We start from the raw sequence: 18,308 nt of genomic DNA, 5'->3' as shown, positions 1-18,308 counted from the left end.
GTCCAGACCTCTGCTTTCCTTGCAAAGCCTTTGCAACAGCTCCCCAAAATCAGCCTATTCAGTGAAAAAACAAGGGCCATTTTCAGGATGTGTGGCACCTTTTGTTTTTCAGAGAAGGCAGAAATAGTCCATTCACCTTTTCATTTAGTTGCTCTCACCAGCTGCCAAGACAAAAACATTTGTGTTCTGTGTTGTCTGTGCAAGGTTTGTTTTTCAGGCAATTACCAAATTAGTTGGAATTGGATGAATTAAATTCACTATTTTAATTCTTCATAGTTGTGTATTTCTATTCCAATTTCTTTTTACTTCCTAGTGTCATTAGCAGCTAAGACCCATATCAAAGGACAGTAAAGAAATTTGATAAAACCGCCTGTTTTCCCTGAAAGAAGCCTGGATTAGGAAAAGAGATGGCAGTCAACAAAGCTCGCTGCAAGGCGCTGTGTCACAGGAGATGCTGCTCTGCCTTTAACTCTGGGGAAGCAAACGTGGCACATGTACGCTGGGAAAGCCAAAGGTTTGCCTCATGTTTTCAGTCTTACTGATGTCTGTGTTCCTTGTCAAAGCCTTGCAGATTTTTACCCAGTCTAAGGACCGCTTAGCTGCCAGACACGGATGAAACGATTGAGTGGGGAAAAAACCTTCTGCACGGAGAGCTGTCCTGCGGGAGCTCTGCGCCATCCCAAACGCGTGCTCGGGGTCCAGCACCCACAGACGCGGTTCCGAGCGGGTCTCGCTGGCCGCGGCAGGAGCTGCAGGTGCCGGGAGCGCGGTGCTCGTGTCCGCAAGGGTTTGGAGAGCTGCGAGGGAGGCGGAGGCCCCGACCCGCTGCTGTTTGCGGTCTCGCTCTGGTCTCCACAAAATGAGAAGTATTTCCCCCGATGTAAAGTGTCTCCTGTAATTTGTAAGAGGAGACCGCTTCCCGTGCAGAGCTGTTCTGTGGTGTGGCTGCAAGCTGTCAGACGCTGGATACCAGAGATGGTTGCTTTCAGTCCGTGGTCGAAGTGATGCTTTCTTATAACCCGTCTCTCGTGTTCAGCCCGTGGGGCAGGGTGGCGTGTCCTCTTCCTCATGCCAGCGTGCACGGGGCTGGTGGTCTGAGATCCAGGAGCCCGGGATGCTCAAAAGGTGCGGAGGAGATGGAAAACCAGCCCTGGAAGCCGCTCTCCTGGGGATGCTGCTCGGCGGGTGGGCACTGGGGCTGCCCGGGGAGCGCTGCCCAACGCCGCGGCCACAGCCGGGGGTGTCGGGGGCCCCGAGCCCCCCAGGCCCCGTCTCACCCCCAGGGCCGGGCAGACCCGGGGCGGCAGCGGGGGCAGAAGGGACCGGGCGGCGCCGGCCCCTCGACGCCTCCGGCCTGGCCGAGACGGGCCGCCACGCTCCCGCAAGGGGGGACACCCCGGCGCGGGGGCGACACGCTCGGATCCGGAGGGGGGTCACCCAGGCCCCGGGCGGGGCGCAAGCGACCCCCGTCCCCGCTGCGCTTTGGCCCGGCCGCCGCTAGGCCCCGCTCCCCGCGCCCCCCCCGGGCCGCCCCGGCCCGGCCCCGGCCCCGCCGCGCCGCCCCCAGCTGCCGGGCACGGTGGCCGCCCCCGCCCCCGCCCGCCCGCCACGTACGTCTCCCCTCCCGGCTCCTTTCCATGGTTCCCGGCGTGACTGGTGCCAGCCGCCGCCGCCCCCGCAGCGCGGCGCCGACCGCCGGTAAGGGGGGCGGGCCGGGCTCTTTGTGCGCCGGGCCGGGCCGCGCTGGGCCGGGCCGGGCCGGGCCGCGGCGGGCGGCGCCTCTCGGCCTGCGCGGGCCGCGGCCCGGAGCCTGGCGGGCCCCGCCGGGGAGGGGGGGCGGCCCCGGGGCTGCGCGGTGCGGCGGGGCCGGCGGCCGCCCCCGGGCCCCCGCGTTTGGGCGCCCGGCGGGGCCCGGGCAGAGCGGCCCGGGGGCGCCCGGCGGCTGCGGCCGGGCCCGGTGCCCGCTGCGGGGCCGCGCCTGGTGCGGCTGCCCGGGCGGTTAGGGCCGCAGCCCAGCGGCCTGGCCACGCCGCTTCTCCCGCTGGATCCCTGCAGCCGCGCCCGCCGGGCACCGCGAGGGTCCCGCGGGGCCGCCCCGCCTGGGGACAGCCCCGGGGGCGGTGCGGGGCCGGCGGGGCAGAACGCGGCGGTGCGGCAGGACCGGGGGCCCGGCGGCAGCCGTGTCCCCTCTGCCCCCCAGCATCGCCGCTCCCCGAGCGGAAGGCAGGGCTGCGGTTGGTGGTTCCCGCCGCGGGACACCAGCCGCTTCCTCTGCGCCCGGGTCGTGGCGCGGTGGCACCTCTGCCGGGTGGGTCACAGCGAGGGGCAGGATCCACAGCAGGGCGCGGGCGTGCCGAGGCGGCGGTCGCCCCCCGGGCTCGGGGCAGTTCGGGGACCCCCGCCAGGTGCCCGGCCGCGGCTCCTGGGGGGCACCGTCCCGCCAGGCTGCTCCTTGCCCGGGGCTCCCGGCCAGCGCTGGCATTGCCACCCGGGGGTTTGGGCAAACGGCGATGGAGAAGGGTTTGAGAGCTGTGGAAGGCACTGTTGAAAGCCGCGCTCTCATGCACAGTCCTGCCAGGCGGGTTGGAAAGCTCCTTTTTATTATTTTTTAAAAAGCAGCAGATTCACACCTCCTCCTCACACCTCCTCCTCCTGCTACCGCTGCCAAGGAGCATGCAGGACGGAGCGGGAAGGGTGTCCGTGCGCAAAGCCACCGTCCTGGGCCGACCTCCGGGGCTGCGACGGGGGCTTTGCTGGCCGGGCTGGCCGGCCGCTGGGCGGCTGTGGCTCTCCTCTCCTCCTCGCTTGTCTCTAACAACGTGGGCTGAAGCAGCGTCTTCTTCCCGGCAGCGTCTGCCTCGGCCGTGGTGAGGATGTGCCCAATGCCTGCAGAGCCTTTCACGCCCACCCCTGGGTGCCCACAGCCCCTTCCTAGTGCCGGAGCCTCCAATTGCCAAAAGTGTTTCCTTCAAAGATGGGTCGAAGGTGCCCGTCCTCTTCCCAACCACAAAGTTCCCAGGGAAGTTTTGACTTTTTCAACATTTTATTAAAAAAGAGTGTTCAAATTTAAAAACTCCAATGAGCCGGTGTCTAAGCTCTTCCCCTGACCGGATCCGGAGCGCGCAGGAGCGGGCAGGGTGTCCAGCACGATAGCGAGGGCTCGGTCCTTATCTGCCTGCGCAAACACGCTCCGTGGGCTCAGATAACGGAGGATGCTGTGGGCGCTGGCATTTGGGGGGAACGGCTGGGAGAGGAGCCGGAGGGTCGTTTGTGCCCATGTTGGTGCTGTGAGGGTAAAATCTGGGAGCGGGGCCTGCGGGGAGGGGGCTGCTGCCGTGACCTGGGGGTGCGCACGCTGGCCAGTGGTGTGGGGCGCTCACGGTCAGGGCTGGGAAGCGTTTAGGCGGCATGAGTTAATGATGATAATTGCAGACTATAAAGTAAGAAAAATGCTTGAAATAATAATGCGAAACCCCTCGCAGGTGTGCAGAGCGCTGGGTCCCTCTCTTGTGGCCCGGCTGGGGCAGCAGCGTCGCTGTCACCGGCGAGCAGAGGGACGGTGGCCGGGGCCGTGTCTCTGCTCGCTGGCACTGGGCTTGCAGCAGTGGCTCAGGGACCAGGTTTTCCCATGTCTCGGTCCCGTTTTTGGCTGGTCTGCAGGTTCCCTGGGGTGAGCACCAGAGCCGGGCCGTGTCGGTGTCCCCACCGCTGCTCCAGCAGTGACCGCCAAAGCCGCCGGTGTCCCACGTGTTGGCTGCCCCCAGCCTCTGCCCCTGCCCAGGGGCTCCTGTGTCCCCCCCGCTGTCGGTGGTGCCAGGGGGAACAGGCTGCGGTGTCCCCATCCCCGGTGCTCACGTCTCACCCCGCCGGCCGCCTTTGATGCGGGTGAGTGACAGGTCTATTGTGGCCCCTTTTGTGCCTCCTTCGGTTCTCGGGGTCCACACAAAACCTGCCATGGAAACCAAAGGCAGCCGCTGCCCCAGGAAACCCACAGACGCAATTAGGAAATGCAAATATGAATGTAAATTCCTACGCTGCCTTCCAGGGCCTGGAAAGTTGTCCCTGGGCCACCGATGTCCCTGGGCCACTGGTGTCCCCGGCTGTGGGGATGGGGACGGTGTTCAGGTAGGCAGTGAGAGGAGGGCTGATCAGATTTTGGGGTGCCTCAAGCCCTTCCCTGCCCCGCACGCAGCGGTGGGAGAAATGGAGCATCTCAGCCCGTGCTGGGTGGTGACTCATAAGTGACAATATGACATTGATATTTTTTTCCATCCTCTCAGTTGCCCAGCGACAAACAAACAAACAAGCATCTTAAAACCCAAACTAAGTGCCTTGCAGGAGCTGTCCCCTCCTGCCATGGCTCTGCGTGCCTGGGCTCCGGTGTGTCCCCATCGCCGGCGGGGCTGCCGGGGTCTTCCAGGGTTCGTTTTGGGGAGATAACTGTGTTTCTTGCATGCTCTGCAGCTGCGGCGTGTGAGCCTGGCAGAGGGAAGGGAGGCTGCCGGCTCACCTGTAAGGACCCTCCTCGCCAGAGTGCACCGAGAATAGGTGGAAAAGGAGATAAAATCCACCCACAAATAACTCCGGGAAGCTTCAGGCCTTCATTTCTAGATGGTGTTTGTGAGCCATGGATACTCTGGCCCTTCCTCAGGTCCCCAGAGGGGTGTGTGTGGGCGGAGTGGGGCTGATGGGGCTGAAGAGGACGGAGGGAGAGTGGGGAGGATGATCTGGGGAATTCCCCTCCCTGGGAGGAAGCAATAACACTTTATTTTCCCATCTGCTGGAGAAGCTGGAGCCGGGAGCCGGGGAGCCGAGGCTGGCATGTGGAGGGCATCGTCCACGGCAATAACACGTGTTGGGAAGGGCAGATCCTTTATGCACCAATCTGAACCCAATCTAGTGCTTTAACTGCTTAAAACCAAGCATTTGCTGGTGGATTTTATTCTTCCAAGCTGAAGCCCCTTGGTCCTTTCCACTCAGCGGCTGAAGTGGTGCGGGATGTGTTTTCTCTCAGCCCCGCGCCGCTTTATTGCTGGGAAATGAGCTCTGGCTCCTGGCAGTGGTATTTCTTCCTTCTGCCTGACAGCATGTCGATCCCTGCCCTCGCTTGCGTCCCCGGGGAGGGGACGATGGAGCACGGCGATGGAGCGCGGCTGCTGTCCCCGGCGAGGAAACGGAGCTCGAGTGGGGGGAAAAAAGGCAGATGGTCTCCAGAAAATGGAGCGCGGCACGCTGCTAGGTGGGTTACAGGGACAGTCAGCCTCAAAGCTGATTGAAAGCTTGAAAAGAGACTGAGAGCTTATCTGAGCCTTGGCCTGCCTTCAAATCCAGTTCAGCACCCCGTATCATTTCTGTATGTAAACTGCGACGTGCTGGGGTGGAGCAGGAGGAGTGGAGCAAACTCAGCACTTTGGCTTTCGGGGGCTTTTCTCTCCCCTGTGAGCCCCGTTGGGCCAGCGATGGCAGAGCCTGTTCTTGAGGCTGGAGATGCTTCTGCAGGAGGGGCCTGACGTACTGGTGTTAGTTAAATATCTGTCCCTGGCGAGGTGTAGCATTTCAAGCAGGTTCTCCTCTGCTGAGCAATGTCACCCGGCACAGGGGAGGACAAAAGACCGGCGCAATTACAGTGTGACGCCGTGTCCCGGGACAACGAGGATACGGCAGCGCCCGAATTGCCAGCTCAGTGCTTTTGCAGGGTAGCTTGCAGCAGCCATATGGCTTAGTGGCTCATAAAAAAAAAAAAAAAAAGCTTAATTTGCAACTTAATTAGTCCCTTTCTTCCCCTCCTCTTGGCTCGCAGGGATCCCCACTTGTGGGCGCGGTGCTGAGAGGCGCCGTGGGCTCATCCTGCGTGCCAAGGGACGGGTGACCGTGCCGGGCGGCTGGTGTGGGCACCGGGCAGGAGCCTTGTCACCAGCTTTGTGCCACCATCGCCGCTGTGCCATGCAGCGCGGGGCTGGGGAGGAGGGAGAAGCGAGGGGTCCTGCCTGGGAGGGCACATGTGTCTTCTGCTTCACTTCTGCACCCAAAATACCGCGCCCACAGTGTGGAAACTCCGGGGCTTTCCTCCTGCAGGGCTGTGGTTTGGTGCCCCGAGGGACGGGGCCGCCGGCAGCACAGTGAGCACCTTTAAATCTTGTACCAGACCCTGATGGCCAGGGGCCCGTCCTGGTCAATAATTCACCGTGTGTCAGTGAGAGTTTTCCTTGACTAATTTTGTTTCCATAGAAACTCGTGCAGTCTTGCTGCTCCACCGAGCCTCGGGCAAATCAATACGTTGGGTTTTTTTCCTTTGCACAAGAAGTGTCAGCCCTTGAACCCCGACGGCGGGAGAGCAGCAGCTGGAGATGCTGGTGGCTGGGTGGCGCGTCGGTGCTGCCTGTCCCTGCCTGTCCCTGCCTGTCCCTGCTGGGCTGCCTGGCTCTGGGGGATGCCCAGGGCCAGATCCTGCAGAGATGCTCAGCCCCACCACGCTGGGGCAGCCCAGTCTAATCCCAGCCCAGTCCAGTGCATTCCCAGTAGGTTCCTGCTTTGCAAGGAGCTGGAGGGGAAGGGGCTGCCTCTGCTCAGGCTCTTTCTCTGTTTTTCTCCTTCCATTCTTTAATTTCTTTGACCCTTGACCTCAAGCGGCAAATTAGCATTTGTGAATCAGGGGCACTAATTAGCTGGTGAGCTGGGCCGCCCCTGGCCTGGGTTTGCCTTCGCCCGCTCCTGTTAGGAGCTCACTGACCAAATCTAACCCAAAAATTGCCCCGAGGTGACTCCTCCATATACCTTGACCAGGGTCCGGCCCTGGGGGAGCCACACACCGTTGTACCTGCAGGAATTTTGATTTTCTTTCACTCCCCGCTGCTTCCCAGTGCTTTTGTGCCGAGCTGGGAGCGCAACAGGAGAAGACGGGGTGAGCAGTTAAAGATGGGTGCATGTGACATACGGTGTGAGGGCTTTGCACGACGGCTGCGGCCGGTGCCAGGGGGACACAAGTAGGCACGGGCTTGCCCGGGCTTCCCCCCGTGAGGCTTGAGCTGGCTGGGTAAACTGAGGCACGGCTTGGGCGATGGACGCAGGGCTGTGCCGCGGGACACCTCGCTGCTGCCACCGGCGCCTCCGCATCTGGCAGCGCTGGCTCCTCGGGGCTGTTTCTAACAAGCCCTAAGCTGATTTTTCAGCCGGGATGGGTGTGTTTTGATGTCAGGGGTGAAAGCCGGAGGACGAAAGGTCACCGATGTTCAGCCACCTTGCGGAATAATCTAATATCGGCCTCTCTGCTTTAGGCAACCTCTCGCATCTAATTTATTACATGTTGACACAAGATAGAGCTGAACAGAGACACAGTTGAACCATACAAAGGGATGCTGCGTTACTCTAATCGCTCACACTTGCTTGACCTATTTTTTTTTAATCCCTTCCTGGAAACCTTATTTCATGTTTGAATTCCCTCAACTATTTTAGGAATGTCGTCCTACCAAGATCAAATTACCTTCAATGAAGCCAGCGCAAGGCGGCCTCGCAAGGCAGGCGACTTTTTGATTAAGATCTAGTGCTACCTCATTAAATCCAGGCTTAGCTTGGAGGGGGGGGTGGCGGCTGTAATTCTGGCCTGGCAAATGTGTGTGAAAGCCGGGATTAGCGCGATGCCGAAGGGCAGGGGGTTCGGCAGGGGGCTGGGGACGCGCCGGCAGTGCCGGGACCCCGCGGCTGGGCACCCCCCGGGTGTCGCTGGGGGCGGCTGGGTCTGAGCCGGCTGGGTGCTGTGCAGGGCCGACATCTGGCCGGCTCACAAAGGGCCCCCATAAATCTCTCGGGGAGGATGGCATGGCCCTGGGTGCCCCGGGGCAGCCGCCGCCGCTTCTCTTGAATGTGATCATTGTGCATCTCGGAGCGCAGGCCTGGCTGCCGGAGCAGTAACGCGGCCGATGCCAGGCGTCGGGACCCGAATCACTGCGGGGCTCTCCCTGGTCCCTCTCGGCTGCTCCCCTGGCTTCGGGCAGCTCCCGCGGCCGGGAGGGAGTTCCGTTCTGCAGAGAGGTGGGTGCTGCCAGGCTCTCAGGCAGGGCTTCCTTCTGCTCTCCTCCCTCATTGCCTTGTGCTTTTGCTGAAAAGCGCTTAAACCCAGGCATTTTAATACGTGGGAGGACAAGTATTAAAGGGGATCCTCAGGTGCCTATTTGTTTTTGTGAAAAAGGATTTGCTCGCAAGCCATTTTCCCGGGCTCAGGCCAGGAGATGGGCACGCTCAGCCCCTGAGGCAGACGGAAAGGTGCGGGGTGGGATTTTGGAGGCTAAGAACATGTCCTACATATCCTCAGTGTGTGCTCTGCCTTTCAGTTTGCTGGTAGAGACGACTGCTATTTTTGCTCCCGATCATTTACTTTTCATCGTCATTGCAATCCTGTTACAGTTACACCTGCAGTTGCGTTCCCAGACTTCTCGTTCCTTTGCAGGACCTTTCTGCAGGCAGAGCTTGAGAAATCTGCTCTGGCCGAAGCTTTTTTTTCTGATTTAATGTCCCTAGTTCCAAGACTTCCTCCGAGAGCCTTCCCTCCAGCGGCTGGGCAGCCCTTGTCTCCAGATCCTCCTGCAGCTCCCCCGTGTTTGCAGGGATGAGCTGCAAACGCGGCGTGGCAATGGCAGGGAAAGGGGCCGGGCTGGTTTCGGGGGTTTTGAGCGATCCCATCTGCTGTCTGAGCTGCAGCAGACACCGGGGAAGGGAATATTTTTGCTTGCATTTGGTGCCAAGGCTCTTCCCCGAGCTGCGAGGGCTGCGAGCGATCAGTCCCGCGGCTTTTACAGCTGTTCCCCGTTCGGGCTGCGTTCCTCGCGGAGCTGAGCAACTGTCGTTTCCAGCACGACGTTCCCGGTTCCAGCAGCCCCGGGATGATCCAGCTGCTCGGCGCTGACGCCACAGGCGGCTCCTCCTGCCCAGACCGCCCCAACGGCCCCGCGGGCTGTCCCGCGACGGGAAGGGTCCGTTTTGGGGAGGTGCCCAAGCACCGGGAGACAAAGACCCCCCAGCCACAGGCCCTTCTGTTACTGTAAGAGATGTTAGGATTTTTTACAGATCTGGGGATTTCCAAGCATGTGCCTGGTTTTGGGGGCTGATTTTACCGTTCGAGGTTCGTGGGCTAGCATGGCATTGCTGAGCAGAAGCTTTCATCTTCACACTGCATCATGTTGTGGTGTATCCTGTAAAGCTGTTTTCCCCTTGATGTCCAGGCTCTTTCCCCATCCTCTTGGAGCAGCCAAGCCTCTTAAGGAGCCTGTGAAAGTGGTATAACTCAATTTAATATGTGACTAAACCAGCCATGCAATATTGCAATTAAAGTAAAATACCGGAGGCGCGAACAATGCCGCCTTTTTGCTATGAATGAGTCACGATAGCAGAGGAGCAGCCCAGAAGCCGTACTTTGTTAACTGACTCCTGCAGATTTATTTGTCCTCGGTGAGTAGAGCTGGGCAGGGCTGTCGGAATCACTTCTGCTCCGCGCTGGGCTCCTGGCGGGCAGGAGCAGACCTGGGGACAGAGAGCGGCTGTGGGGATGGACACGGGGCCGATCTGTTAAATGCAGTTGGTTCGCGGGCGGGAAGCGAGCTGGGGGCTCCCGAGGCTGTTTGGAAATTGCCCCTCGAGCCCGGCAGTGAACCCCTGATGCTTCTCTGTGGGTCCTGTCCCGCAGGGCGAGCGAATGCCATGGGGACACAACCAGGCGTTACCCCACATTGCCAAAATAAACCTTTGCCCAGGGTTCGTGGCAAGTTGCCCAGGTTTCGCAAGCGGGTTTGGCTGCCGGCAGCCTCTGGCAGCCCCTCGGAGCGGGTCGGGGCTGCGGGCTGTGCGCTCTGGGGACACGGCTGTCACACGCGGCCTGGCCGCAGCCGGGGGACAGCCCGGGTGACCTTCAGAGGTGACTGCTCCACTTAGTGGCTTTGAATCTGATTATACTCTGTTTTGCTAAGAAATGTGCTTGGCAGGTTCTTCTGAATTAAATACCATTTTAGGGACAGTTATCTTGAACTCTCTGCCTGCTGCTTAGGAAAAAGCCTTTGGAAATGATATTACGGATCAAAAGTGTTCCTGGGGTAATTCTGTTTCAATGGTGGAGTTAATCCAGGACTGAATTTGGCCCCGCATTTCCAAATGAGAAGCAGTAGCTGTATAATCTGTTTATGGTTTTAAAGTGAATGTTAATCTTGGATTTGGTGGCTTTTCCCAAGGGTCGACTTGCCGTGCTGCAGAGTATTGTAGCCCCCTGCTCTGAAACTCTCTGAGCCCACCCCATTTCTTTGTTTTAAAGAGAGATTTTTACTGTGTTTATAAATACATGTCAAACCTGGAAATGTTACGTCCGGGGAGCTCTCGGTGGTGGAAGTGATGCTGTTTTTCTTACCTTGCATTTTGTTTGTACAGCACCTGGCACAGCACATCCGAGCTCCGGCGTACGGACCGCGCCGCGGGGATGGGACGGTCCCGCGGGGCTGCGGTTGGATGGGTCGAATTAAATCAAATTCCCATTGAGACGAGGGATCTGGCAGTGTCCTGGGTGCTGTGTCCTGCGGGTGACTCTGTCCCCTCTCCTGGCAGGTGGGAGGATGCTGCAGCGCGCCGGGGGCTGACGCGCGGAGCCGCCGGCCGTGGGGAGCAGGACCCCGCCGCCCACCCATGCTCCCTGCCGGCCGCGGGGGCAGAGCCCCGTGAGGAGCGGCGGCGGGTGCCCCCCTCGCCGCGCCCCCGCGCCATGACGAGCCTCTTCCGCCGGAGCAGCAGCAATGGCAGCTCGCGCGGCGGCTCCTCCGCGCAGGAGCTCAACAACAGCCGCCCCGCCAGGCAGGTCCGCCGGCTGGAGTTCAACCAGGCCATGGAGGACTTCAAGACCATGTTCCCCAGCATGGACTACGACATCATCGAGTGCGTCTTGAGGGCCAACAACGGCGCTGTGGATGCCACCATCGACCAGCTCCTGCAGATGAACCTGGACAGCAGCGGCTGCGACGACAGCTCGGACTCGGAGGACAGCATCCCCCCCGAGGTAACCCCTGGCTCTCGTGCTTTAACCCCAGCCAGCGACTGAGCACCACGCGGCCACTCGATCATTCCCCCGAGGTGGGATGGGGAAAGAATCAGAAGTGTAAAGATGACAAAACTTGTAGGTTGAGATAAAGGCAGTTTAACAGGTAAAGGAAAAGCTGCACACGCAAGGAAAGCAAAACAAGGAATTCATTCACTACTTCCCATGGGCAGGCAGGTCACAGATTCATAGAATTATGTTGGCATGTGGGGAGCATTTCCCCGGCTCATCCTCACCCCATCCTCTCGTCCTGCAGATCTTGGAGCGGACCCTGGAGCCAGACAGCTCGGACGAGGAGCCCCCTCCTGTCTACTCCCCTCCCGCCTACGAGAGCCAGGAGTTTGGCAGCCGCTACCCCCGCGCGCCGCCCACCCCCCCGCCCAGGTGAGCCCCTTGTGGCCCCAGCACCCCAGAGTCCGGCTGCACATTTGCTGGCCCCGGCAAGGGACATCTGGCGTCACTTCGTTAGGGCTGCGTCAGACGAAGCTGAGGGAGATGAATGAAGCTCACAGCTGGCTAAAAAATCCCTGCGAGGCCCTAGAAAGCGAACAGCTGAGGGGCCCAGAAAGCCGCTGTGGCAGCGCGTGGAATGGCAAAAATCAGCTCCCGGGGGAGGGGAGCGCTCGCCTCCACTCAAAACCAGCAGGTGCTGCGGCCCAGGCCCCGCGCATCGTGGCTCTTGCACCAGAAACCGCGGGGCGGTTTAGCTGCTGTCACTGAGCCCCCGGGCTCCCTGGCTGTCCCCTGGCAGCAACACCGTGGGCTTGGGGATGGTGCGGGTGCCCTGGCTGCCTCTGGGCCAGCCGCCTCGGACGAAGGCGCTGCCGGCTTGTGTGGCATCTGGCGAGAGACGTTCATCGGCTTCCTGAGCAAAACCCTGCAGCGCTCGGGCTCCCACAGGGCTGTTTTCTGCGAGTTTGAGCAAAACGGGGAGGAGGAGGGAAACCCAGCCCGTGCGGTTGTGGGCAGGCTTGGAAAGCAGCTCCCCAAGGCTTCCAGCTGGCTGGGAAAGCCTCTCACTCCCAGAGCTGACGCCGGGGGTCTGGGGGGCGTGCGCTGGTTTCTGGGTTCCCAGGACGGCCGGCAGAGCTGGGCAGGGGCTGCCATGCAGCAGACGTGGGGCGTTTCTCCCTCCCCAAAGGTTCTCTCTGTGCTTTCCCCACAGGACGGACGTGCCGGAGCCCGGCAGCACCGCGGCACCCGGGCGCTACAGGAACTGGAACCCCCCGCTCCTGGGCAACCTCCCCGAGGACTTTCTCCGCATCCTGCCCCAGCAGACGGCCGGCACGCAGGTGAGGCTCGCTGCTCCTCCCGGCTCCGCGGTGCGGCACGGAGCCACAAACCCCGTCCTCAGCCATCCTGAGCGCGCCGTGTCGGCGCTCTGACAGCTCCTGGGTACCAGGCGCGGGCTAAACTGAAAGTTTTGGAGCGCTTCGTGCTGTTCAAGGCAAGACTGAAGCGAGCAAGGTGTGAAAGGGGAAACTTCCAGCGAGGCTTTGACACTTCCCTGCTGTTAGACCAGCGGTTAGTGCCAGAGATGCTGCTTGCACCTGATATTTTAAATTATTTTAAAATCTAACCTGCTACCCTGGTGAGAAGCGGCTGGACTTGGGAGGAGCAGCGCCGCCAGGGAAAATCTGGTGCAGACCAGAGGGTTTGCCCCTGGGAAATCAGAGTCCCGCTGTGCTTTGTGGCAGTTTTGTGGTCACAAGACCTGGGGACAGGCAGCACCCCGTGCGGAACGAGCAGCCCTCAGCCCCTTTGGTGACACAGGAGCCACCCTGCAAAGGGGGCCAGAGCCCCCCTGCATTGGCTCCTCGCTCCCTTCTTGGCTCCAGAGGCAGCCTGCCGCGTTTTCCTGAATGATTGCCCTGGAAGTTGAGCTTTGCGGGTTATATTGCCTTTCTGGGAATAGGAAGGTGCCAATTCATCTGGGCTCAGGGGAAGGAGAGGAGCAGCTGCCCTTTTCTTTCCCCGATAATTGTGTGCTTTTGCTTTTTATGGCTCTCTGAGAGCAGCCACAAATCAGATGAATGTTGTAGGCGAGGATGAGGTTGCGGCTGTAGAGAGCAGCTCTGCCGCTCCCCCGATGCGGCTGCACCAGGGGCTGGGGAGAGCGCGAGGTGCCTCATGCAGGAGCGTTTGTCACCGTGAAATTGCAGCCTCTGCTTTTCAGATTTTTTTTTTTTTTCCTCACCTCCACACCAGTTTCTGTCTTGGCTCAACCCCATAGTTTTAAGTTAAAAATCTTTGCAAGTCCGTTGCTCTGCCAAGGAGCATTTCTGGAGGCACCGGTTCCTCCCTGTGCCACACTGAGCCTGGACCGAGAGGTCCCCATTCCCGTGTGGGATGTCTGTCCCTCCTGCCTCCTGTCTGTCCCACTTCCTGCTGGGCAGAGGTGTCACTGCCCTGTCCCCCTTCGTCCCCTTTGCAGCAGCACCAGCCGGGGAGGGGACGGTGCACTGGGTGTAGTGGGGACCCCGCTGCGGAGCAGCAGCTGATGGCTGTCGGGGCTTGGGGTGTGGTGGCATAACAGAGGAACAAAAGGCCAAGCTCAGGCTGAGGCGCCGCTGCAGGGACCCTCCTGCCCGCTCTGGCGCGGGCACCGAGGCCACCGACCCACCGCTGCCACGTTTTCCTCTCGGCAGGGCTCCCGCAGCCACCGGCAGCCCGAGCCGCAGGGACCGGCCCCGCGGGGCCAGGGCTCGCTGGAGCAGGAGCGGCGCTGGAAGCAGTACCTGGAGGACGAGCGCATCGCACTGTTCCTGCAGAACGAGGAGTTCATGAAGGAGCTCCAGAGGAACCGGGATTTCCTCCTCGCCCTGGAGAGAGGTGAGAAGCGCCTTCAGAAACATCCATCTCCACTTTTCGGGTGCGCGCCTCCCCAGTGATGCTGGCCATCAGCAGCGTTACCCTGCCTGTGCCATGGTGGCTTGTGCCAGCGCAGGATGCGGCCAGGCTGGTGGTGAGTGGTCCAACCCAGTGACACCGGGCAGCGGCTGCTCCTGCTCTGGGTGCTCAGCCGCCTGCCATGAAGTTCTGCTCCCCTGCCTGCCTCTGTGCTGGCTCTGGCAAAGCCCAGCAAAATCCAGAGCAAGGAGCCTGGGAAATGTCCTCTGAGCACAGCCTGGCCGGTGCCGGGCTGGGTCAGGCTGTTCCTGCGGCTGCTGAGCTGTGGGGGGCCGCCAGGAAGGCCCATGTCCCTGCCTTGGGTCAGCCTGTCCCTCCGCAGCTGTGGGGCCACGCAAGGAGAGAGGAGCAGAGCCGCGTGAGCTGCCTCAGGGGTCTGATCCAGCTGGGCTTTTTGTTTTTCAGATCGATTGAAATATGAGTCAAAAAAATCCAAGTCGACCAGCGTTGCTGTCAGCAACGACTTTGGTTTCTCCTCTGTAATATCAGGTAAATGTCAAAGATGCAGGTTGAGCATCGCCTCTGAGCAGCTCCAGTGTCCCCAGCCCTCTGACCTGGCTGCGGGGGGAGGACACTGGCTGATCCCTCCCTGCTGACCCCCCGGCACAGGAGAGGAGCTGGAGGGTGGTGGGGATGGGTTTTGGGGGTGGGTGCTGCTGCCTTCCCCATGGGGAGCTGCTCCCGTGTCCTGCCTCCGTCCATCCCTGTGGGCAGGAGCCGGGATCCAGCTCCCAGGGGAGACAAATCCCCGCCTTGTCCTGGCTGGAACGGAGGATTGTGCCTGGGAGACATAATGACTGTTCCCAGTAAATCCTGATTAACCTCGGGGAGCGGAGCAGCTGCCGCAGTCAGAATTAGAGCTGGTGTCTGTCGATGTCCCAGGGCAGCTGGTGGGGCTCTGGGAGGGTGCACGGCGCTTTGGGGCACCCAGACCCGGGGACAGGGCGCGGGCCAAGGGGAGGGGACACCAGGACCTGGCTCTTGGGATCTCTGGTCCATCTGGCCAAGTCGCTGGGCTGCCTGAACTTCTCCTAATTGGTGGCGCTGCCATCCTGGGTGCTGAGCATAGGCATGATCTAACACCCAATTAGTGCCTGGGGTAATTGGCAGAGCACCGTCCCAGCAGAGCCCCATCCTAGCACAGCCCCATCACACCAGCTCAGCTCAGCTCCTGGCAGGGCTGCGCTTCTCCAGCGCTGGAATTGGGTCATGGAGATGATTTGTCTCCAGCCTCCCCTCGCACGCACTCCCGGTGACCAGATGTTTGCCTTCCAGGTGACACAGCCCCATCCGTGACCAGCGAGGCCGGCGGTGCTGTGTCTGACGATGCCTTATTCCGAGACAAATTGAAACACATGGGAAAATGTGAGTTAATTTGCTGGTCGGGACGCCCACAAGGGCTGGAGGCAGCTGGGGACGGGAGATGGAGACCTGGGTCTTGCTGCCCCAGCTCTGCGCTGTCCGTCTGTCCCTGGTGCACATGTGGGTTGTGGCGTGAGCTGAGGATGTGGGCGGTGTTGAGGAATAGAGGGATTTCTGAGCAGGGTTTGTGTGAATCCTAGAAAAGCAAGCAGAGGGTTTGCTGGAACTCTCCCTTCTCCAATCCTTTCAAGTCACAGCCCGATTCTCCCACCACCAAACAGAGCCAGGTCTTTGGGCAGCCTAAGCTGGGCTGCAGCCAGCTGAGACACGGGGCGGATGTGGGTCAGTCGTGAAGAGAAGGGCACGAGAATCCCAGGGAAAGAGTAAAAACATCAGCTCCCACCAGGGACCAGTGTGTCCCTGCCGGTGGCAGGACCCGGCGCTCCCAGCCTGGCAGCCTCGCACAGCCGCGGTGTGCCCTGGCAAACGTGGGGTGCTGCCCTGGGGAATCGGGGTGCTGGGGGCTGTCACACCGCTGGCCCTGGCTGTCCCCTCCCCATCACCCAGGGCAGCTTTGGGGACGGTTTTGGGGTGAGACCCTCACCTGGCTGCTGCTTCCTTCCAGCCACGCGCAAGAAGCTGTTTGAACTCGCCAGAGCCTTCTCCGAGAAGACAAAGATGAGGAAATCGAAAAGAAAACACTTGTTGAAGCACCAGGTGTATCCTAAAAGAGCTGGGGAGCCGTGGGGGGTGCGGGGGCTGTCCTCGGGTGCTCCCCGGGACTCCCCGAGGCCGGGGGCTGGCCACGGCTCTCACGGCTGGGCTGTGGGCTGGGAGGGCGGTGGTGGCACCGCGGCCACATCCCAGCCCCGCAACTGGTTTTCCTTAGCGGAGGGCACAGGCTGGGGACAGCGGCTTCCACGGCAAATCTTCTCGACGACGTCGAAGGACATTCGTGTGGTAAGAAACGCCGTGCCTTGCTGTGCTGTGCTCAGCACGGTTACCTGGGGTCCAGCGGTGCCCGGCCCCGTCCTGCCCCGCACCATCGTCCTGCTGGGCTGGGCTCCCGTTGGGGCACGGCCACCCCTGCAAGGGGCTCGTCCCCGGTCCCGCGTGGCTCTTCTGGAAGCCTGCGCTTTGCCAGGGTCACTGGAGACAGGGATCTCTTTTGGGCAGTCTCAGGGGTGTCCTCCCCGCTGGGCCACCTCACGGGGCTGGGACCACGACATGGTGGCCGGTGTCCCAGCGTGGAAGTGGCCACAGCCCCCGCCTGCCTCTGCCTTGCAGATGAAGATTTCCAAGTGGGGAGGCAGCAGCTGCGGGAGGAGGAGGAGGCGCCGAAGGAAGGGCAGTAAACGGTGAGAGGCACCCGGGGACAAACGATCCCGGTGAGCGTGCGAACGGCTCTGTCCGTCTGTCTGTCCGTGCCGGAGGAGGGAGCTGGGTGCTCTGGGTCAGGTGCAGAGCGTGTCCGGGTGGGCACAGACCCCGTCAGTGGGTGCCGGGGCCGCGGTGCGGCTGAGGCTGAGCCGTGCTCCTTCCCTCCCCTTCTCCTCCCCTCCAGATCCCAGCGCTGGGGTTTGTTGCTGGCACAGAACATGCACAAGGCTTCATAAGAAGATGGCTGAAAAAGGAAAAAAAAACCTACCCAACAAATAACCCAGCTTTTTGGCTGTCTCGCCTCCGCTGTAGTACTCCTCTGAAGTACGAGTATTGAAGTGAGGCACAATGTTTTCTTAACAGCGGTTTGAAAACAACTTCTATCTAGCAAATCAGCCAAACAGGAAAAAAAAAAAAAGGAAAAAAAAAGTGGGCAGCTGGTGGGAGCTGCTGCTGCGGAGCCGGCGGAGCTCAGCCCTGGGAGGAGCGGCGTCCCGCCTGCTCTCGCGGTCCGAGCGGCGTCGCAGAGGAATGAAAATCAGTTGTACTAACGAGGATGCATTCACATGTGGGATCTGCTCGGCCGGAGCACTCCTGAACATATCTCTGTAGTGATCTGATGTAATGTTACTCTGCGCACACAGGAGAAAAACAAACAAACAACAAAACATGTGAGAAAGAACCTAACAGCCTTGTCTACTACTGCTAGGAGTAACGAGCAGAGATTCAGATCAGGTAATAGTCAAATAATATAAATTGTTTATAAAAGGAAAGGCCTTCTTTTCCTAGGCGTTTCACCTTGAATTAAACCTTTGCCTTCGGCATTGCTAAAACTGCCTTGAAGTCTGGACGCTGGGTGGGCCGTGGCGTGGCTCACCGCGGGGCAGGACGGACAGACGGACGGACGGCGGGGCAGCACCAAGGGCTGGATTTCGCCTCGGTTTACCCCTCGCTGCCGAAGCAGGACACGTCCCGCCGGGTGCGGTGTGCGGGGTGCCGGGCTGGGCGCCGTGGGCGAGATGCAAAGCCTGAGCTGGGGGGTTTGCACCTGAGGGTGCTGGAGGATTTTCGGCACAGAGAGTTTGCACAAGGGCTCGCAGGCGCTGCCGGGTTTGGCGCGGGGTCCCACAGCAGGGCCAGAGCACCCGTCCTCATGCCGCGGGGGCTGGCGGGCAGTGCTTGAACCGTTACAGCTTTCGGAGATGTTCACAGGCTAAAAATAATTACGTAAACAAATCCCTTCCCTGCGTAAGTAATGAGTGACGAGCATAAAGTCAGAAATCGCTGCCGCCAGCACTTTTTCTTCTCCTTTATCGATGTAATCTGTTTACTGCTAAATGCGGGAGGTGGCTACAGACGCGCCTGTTTCTCTTTCTGGCTCCTGCGAACCAGCACAAATGTTGCAAGCGTGGAGCTGTGAAGGTGGCAGACGCAGGAGCCGCAGCCATCAAACACGCATGCAACTGTTTTCCCTGCCTCTCGGCGGGGTTTGCTAACAAAAGCCCACATGGCAGGCGCTGCCTCCTGACCGGCTCCTTTTTAAACCCTCCTGCAGCCCACACGCCTTTGAAGCCAAGATTTCCATCCCCGC

General features: G+C 60.6%; 1 protein-coding gene across 2 annotated transcripts; it reads left to right on the top strand.

Moving 5' to 3' along the window:
* The first annotated feature begins 1,619 nt into the window (after positions 1 to 1,619).
* On the top strand, positions 1,620 to 18,010 carry CUEDC1 (CUE domain containing 1). Of its 2 annotated transcripts, none has more exons than XM_065646805.1 (11): positions 1,620 to 1,698; positions 10,582 to 11,026; positions 11,322 to 11,449; positions 12,231 to 12,357; positions 13,714 to 13,897; positions 14,381 to 14,464; positions 15,251 to 15,340; positions 15,963 to 16,056; positions 16,239 to 16,297; positions 16,625 to 16,695; positions 16,902 to 18,010. In XM_065646805.1, the coding sequence occupies exons 2-10, from the start codon at positions 10,736 to 10,738 to the stop codon at positions 16,690 to 16,692; spliced, it is 1,125 nt and encodes a 374-aa protein (XP_065502877.1). In that variant the 5' UTR covers positions 1,620 to 1,698; positions 10,582 to 10,735; the 3' UTR covers positions 16,693 to 16,695; positions 16,902 to 18,010. The 2 variants fall into 2 exon arrangements, with proteins under 2 accessions (XP_065502877.1, XP_065502878.1); XM_065646806.1 differs by having other exon boundaries at positions 16,625 to 16,725.
* The last annotated feature ends 298 nt before the right edge of the window (positions 18,011 to 18,308 follow it).

The sequence above is a fragment of the Caloenas nicobarica genome, chromosome 17, assembly GCF_036013445.1.
Source record: "Caloenas nicobarica isolate bCalNic1 chromosome 17, bCalNic1.hap1, whole genome shotgun sequence".
Lineage (NCBI taxonomy): Eukaryota > Metazoa > Chordata > Aves > Columbiformes > Columbidae > Caloenas > Caloenas nicobarica.
Note: the sequence above shows the minus strand (reverse complement) of the source record. Positions and strands in the feature narration are given on the sequence as shown.

Excerpts from the sequence above, each read along its gene's own strand:
- CUEDC1 (XM_065646805.1), top strand. The coding sequence starts at position 10,736 with ATGACGAGCCTCTTCCGCCGGAGCAGCAGCAATGGCAGCTCGCGCGGC. Across the intron at positions 14,465-15,250 it reads TTTCTCCTCTGTAATATCAG|GTGACACAGCCCCATCCGTG; the intron begins GTAAATGTCAAA and ends TTTGCCTTCCAG. Across the intron at positions 15,341-15,962 it reads ATTGAAACACATGGGAAAAT|CCACGCGCAAGAAGCTGTTT; the intron begins GTGAGTTAATTT and ends GCTTCCTTCCAG.